The sequence below is a fragment of the Apium graveolens genome, chromosome 6 (assembly GCF_009905375.1).
Source record: "Apium graveolens cultivar Ventura chromosome 6, ASM990537v1, whole genome shotgun sequence".
In the NCBI taxonomy this organism is placed as follows: Eukaryota; Viridiplantae; Streptophyta; class Magnoliopsida; order Apiales; family Apiaceae; genus Apium; species Apium graveolens.
The window spans coordinates 11,447,045-11,452,784 of NC_133652.1; the positions used below are offsets into that span (position 1 = coordinate 11,447,045).

Here is a 5,740-nt window from a genome sequence, read left to right on the forward strand (position 1 = left end):
GTATAAGAAGACTATTTGATTTGGCATCCAAAGCTTTCCCCTAGGCCGTGGATATTGATCAATGCTTGATAGTTAATACAGTATCAAGTTAATTATGATTAGAGAGAGTTGCTATACAATTGTTCACCTTAAATAACTGGTTAGATTTAATGCCTCAAGCTTTTAGATTCGATTATAGGTGAATGTACATAAATAGTATAATGTCATTTAAGATAGGATGCGTAAGTTGATTTGTACATCTAATTATATAAAAAGAAATGATAGTTTATTTTATCCTGTAGCAAAATGATATCGTCCAATATGTATGTATGTATAAGTACTTATTCGGACTTTTAATTATATAAAAAAAGATTAATTTGTTCTATCCCGCAGCAAAATGACGTCGTCTGATATGTGTGTATGCATAAATATATTAAATGTTCGTTGAGTTCATCTAAAACGATTTTAGTGTATATGACCTAAAAAAGTAACCTAATACCTCATATGTCAAGGAATCGTCTGATATGTGTATATGCACAAATACGTTAAATGTTTGTTGATTTCATCTAGAACAAATTTAGTGTATTTAAAAAACTCTGTAAAGTGTACTGATAAAGTTGTGATTTAAAGAAATTCGGAATGAATATAAATAGTATTTCAGTGCTGTAATTAAGAATTTTAGTAAATCGAGACCGAAAATACGTATCGTTAACATTTTAGTACAAAGTTAGGGAATCTCGACCTTTATTATCAATGCCGGGCGATCTTCATTAGATTATTATAAATCTTGTTTGTTGGCTTAACAATATTTTGTAAGTAATACGTAGTGGAATAAAAATATAATAATGTTAGATTCCCCAAATTCATTCTCAAAATCATTCACAAATGATGTAGTGTGACACTGATCACGTTTTAATTTGTGAATACATTTATATGAATGAAAGGTTTAATCTCATTATCAACAAAATTATCACATAAGTAACTTATAAATTGACATTTGAAAAGAAAACGTTTTAGAGAATCCAGCATTCCTCTAAATAAGAATTTACATGGGAAAAGAAAAAAAAAAGATGCGATAAGTGGGCAGTGAATTGAAGCAAGTGCCAGAAACAAAAAATGGTGGGGGAATTGTGTTTAGAAAGCCATGCCCACCATTTGGGATTTCTGAATATGTTTGTCACTTTCCACCCTCAACTTTCTCATTTTCTCCTGATTTCTTCCCAACTCTCTCTTTTTCCTTTTATTTCCTTCCACATACACTTTTACCCCCCCCCCATACTTTCCCATCTATTTGTCGTCTCTTTCTCTCGAACTGTGTGCTTGATTCCCTCCTCTCACTTTCATCTTCTTAAAATCAGGAAAAAGATGCCATTCCATATTACCTAATTCACGTACGCATTGCGATGCATCACAGTCCATGAAAGCTAGCAGTACCAAAGTTGTCGGAATTTTTGTTTCACAATTTTATTGTACCGTCTTTAACTTTTTTACTCTATAGCTTGTACACCATTCTTGACTATTGCCCTATTTGATTCATCAAATCAGAAACCAATGATTAGTATGGATTTTGTAGCTTTTCATTTTTGATTCCGTTTACCAGTACAAATACAATGACAAGCATTTCCCATCCACGAATAGTACTCCTTCTGTCTGCTGGATAGTTTAAGTAAACTGTTTGCATGTATTTCGAGGCTTCAATAAAGTATAGTTTCATAATGTTTTTTTTTATTTATTTTTTGATAAAAATTTAAACATGAAACTTTTTTTCAGATTTTTTTTTTAAAAAAAATATTATGAAACTATACTTTAAACGAGCATTGAAAAATGTGCCGAAAAATAACGTAAACAATCCGGTGGGACGGAGGGAGCAGTAACATTAGCTATAGCACACTATTTCTATTTTAATCAAAAAAGAATTTCTTACTCGGAGCATAGTGAGTATATATTGGACATATAAACTCTTGGTATACCGGTATCACCCTGACTCGAGGATTTGAATTTATTTTAATCTTTTTCAATGGATACTCTTGTTAAAAGTAAACATCGATACAGACCATTCTACTATTGATAGTCGTGTGTGAGTATTTAAATTTCCGTGGCAACCAATTTCTGAAAAATGAAAACTATTCATTTATATGTGTACTGTGTATAGAATGCTAAAGCTGATTAATCATTGTCAAAGGCAGAAAATAGTACTCCAATAAAACAAATCAACTTCATTCAATAACTTGATGATATTTTGATTACTCACTAGTTTTATACACCATTCGCAAGCTAATTAAGTGCCAAAACAAGAATTTAAATTCAAGAGAATGCTGGAAAATGCAAGTCACAGCCATGACATTTTTGTGATCGAGGAACTAATTGAATGGCTGTTGTTCGAGCCAAGGCCAGAACACAGTTTGATCGTCCACGCCGTTGAACATGTTGCAGAAATGTTCTTCCTTAACTGATTGTTGATGAGGATGATCAGATGGTCTTGACATTTGAAATGCAGGTTGCTGCAGCCTAATAAAACTGGACTTGTTATTATTATTAGGAGGAGGGAAGAGCGGTATGCTCGTAAGCTTATGAGGATGGCTGTCGATTGCTGGTGGTGTTCTTCTGGAGAAATCAGGTTTAATTTCAGAACTGTTTTCAGTGCTCCTATTGCTGGAAGATCCTTCTGTTTCTTTGTTCAGGTTTATTGACTCTGTTGGCTCCCCATTTTTTAATGCCAGTATCTGCAGTCAAATCATTAAGTGATTAATTTACTGAAACAAGATTTACCCAGAATTATGGATTGCATATATAATTAACTAATGATGAGGCAGATGTAATGATTGACTCCTCCTTCAGATACCTTGACAAGGCTATCATCAGTCAAACAATTAAACAATGATTTAGAAAATAACATGCATTAAGATTGTCCAATTTAAAACAAAAAGAAAATTACCATGCACCAAGAGACTGTGTCATTCTTCCCCATGGTTCTCTTATATTTGTTTTTGCCTATTTTAGTAATTTTCTCAAGTGTTATCGAAAACAATTTCATTCTTGGACATCCAAAGTTTGTAAGAGAGTTTGATTACTTAGTATTATATACGTGTTCTTATATGACAAAACAAGACACATGCCAGGAGTTGAACTCTTGACCTCTCTTAGAGAATTCAAGACCTCAACCACTGCACCAACCCTTGTTGGTATGACAGGACAATCTCAAGTTCAAATGATGTGCCAAATATTCAGTATGTCCAACTCGGAAGTAGAGCCTAATGGATGGTGAGATTTACGCAGAAATGACCCCCCTTAGATCAGGAGTAGAGAAGAAGTAGTGTGTTGGAGGGTTAGGTGTGCAGTACTACAGACTTTTTTTGTGATGACTTCCAAATTTTGAGAAAATTCTTGAAGACTTTTGAAAGTTGTTTAAAGCACATAAGCATGAATTATGATAAACATATGATTATATGAAGCAATACCTTGAAGTCTTGCAATTATCGGTAATAAAGGGAAGAAGAAACTACTGCAAACACTGAAGAGTATGATCAATTGATCATGTATGTGTATACCTGGGCATGTAGTTTCTGATTGTGAGACTGGAGGGAATCATTTTCAGCTTTGACAGCATCATACTGAGACTTGAGTAAATCATAATCTTTTTCTAATTGCTTGGTCTTCCATCTGGCCCTCCTGTTCTGAAACCAGATAGCTATTTGTCTAGGCTGAAGTCCTAGAGCCCTGGCCAGCTCCAATTTTCTATCTGGCTCAAGCTTGTTACCCATCTCAAAGCTCTTCTCAAGAGTCCTCACCTGCTCCATGTTTAGCCTTCTCTTTTTCGAACCTCCCGATCCTACGGTTCCTGATCCATCATCATCATCAGACATATCATCCACATGATCTCCATTCATGTTGCTTTCTTCATGCAGCTGCTGCTGCTGATGATCAAGTCCCGAAAATGACACCGATCTTTTCCCGAGAAACGAGCCTATATTACCTGCATCATTATTTCAACAAATATATAATTTAGTAAATAAAAAAACATCTGTCCTTTTAAGTAAATGTTCCGAGTAATCAGTCGCTCTAAAACCTTAAGGTGCTGCAACAAATATTATCCAACACGTACCATGGAAATCTTGAGAAGGTAACATGTTTGGAGAAGAATTGATGAACTGAGAAGTCGTGTTGGGGATATGAGAACGATGATGATCCTCGTGTTCTTGATGATGAGGATGATGATTTTGTAGCATGAAATTGGCCGGGAAGAAATCCATCTCCCGGGTGCAAGTACTCATCAGTAACTTTACTAGAGCTCTAGTATATATAAAAGAAATATGTAAAATGTTATAGAAAAGAGAAGAAATAGATTGATTTTGGAAAGAGAGGGTATAGGCATAGATATTTGCCAGCTGCAGCAGCTTTAGATGTTGAGTGGTGTTCTGACTTTCATGTTCATAGACAGTGAGAGAGAGAGAGGGGGGGAGAGAGAGAGAGTGGGGAGACTTATGAGTTTATGCAATGTTACAACAATGAGATCGATAGAAATTTTTTATATCACTTCAAAATTATCCATTTCCTCTTTATACACCTTATTAGTTATTACTGGATTCCACTAAATGCACCGATTTAAATAGGGATAATAGTCGTGATATGTTGAGCTAATCCTCTCCAATCTTAGTTGAGGTGTGCGTCCAGATACGTATTTATCAAAAAAAAATACTGTATTTATAAAGTCGTATTTTTTGTGCGATAAAATTATTTGTGGTGAAGCTGAATTGCATGAGAATGAGAGGATCAGATTATCAGAAGAATCTAGCTAGCTAATAGCGCTGACAATATATTTATAAAATAAATTCACAATTTACTTAAAATAATTGCTGGGACAACTATGTTAATATTTTATATATTCTTAAAAACATCACGACAGAAGCCATAACTAAACTGGCTCCTGCTGTATAATATTCTCTACTACATGTACATAATATACTTGCAAGTTACAATTTATGTATTGTCCTGCAAGATTTGAAGGGCAACTAGCTATACATGCAAGTGCATCGTTTAAATTTTTTATATTAACCTACAAGATTTTGCAACTAGCTGTACACCAAAGAATATAAATATATCAGCATGTAGATAAGAAAACGATAGGAAATAGTTAATTTTGAATTAATTAATTAACAACAAATGAACGTCTTAAAATATTAAAATCAAAGTACTTCTGTACTTAATTTTCACAAATAAGAATTTATAATTATGTCTGCTGAGTCAGAATTCGTCGCTTAAATGCGATTTATCTTTGTTCACGTGATTTGCAGCCTATTGCATGAGCCCGTAGGATTTACTAGCGGCTGCAGGTTATTTATGATAAAAAAAAAAAAGACCAAGCTTACGCCCTTAAAAAATTGAATTTAATTTTTTATAATTTTCTTTCTTTGATACTCCCTCATCCCTTCCAATTGTTTACATTTCTGAGAAAGTATTCAGCACGCATTTTGAGGTGTATAAAAAATATAGTTATGTAACTTATTTTTACAATTTTCTTTTTTTGAATAAAAGTTGAATGTTTTAATTTTTATTCAGAAAAACAAAATTGTAAAAAAAAATTACATAACTATACTTTATATGCACCTTAAAATGCGTGTCGGACACTCTCTGAAAAATATAAACTATTGAAAGGGACGGAGGGAGTATTAGACAGGGTAAGGGTAAGGTTCTGCTCTTAAGCTATCCAACACTGCTGATCAACTTTACAATAAGTTAGTCTTGTATAGATTAACCCAACAAC

The 5,740-nt window shown here is 33.6% G+C and overlaps 1 protein-coding gene across 1 annotated transcript; it reads right to left on the minus strand.

Moving 5' to 3' along the window:
• Window positions 1-2,180: 2,180 nt before the first annotated feature.
• LOC141667629 (homeobox-leucine zipper protein ATHB-23-like) lies at window positions 2,181-4,496 on the minus strand. The gene is made up of 3 exons (XM_074474186.1): window positions 4,082-4,496; window positions 3,528-3,952; window positions 2,181-2,702 (listed from the first exon to the last, which is right to left on the minus strand). The coding sequence occupies exons 1-3, from the start codon at window positions 4,248-4,250 to the stop codon at window positions 2,340-2,342; spliced, it is 957 nt and encodes a 318-aa protein (XP_074330287.1). The 5' UTR covers window positions 4,251-4,496; the 3' UTR covers window positions 2,181-2,339.
• Between the last annotated feature and the right edge of the window lie 1,244 nt (window positions 4,497-5,740).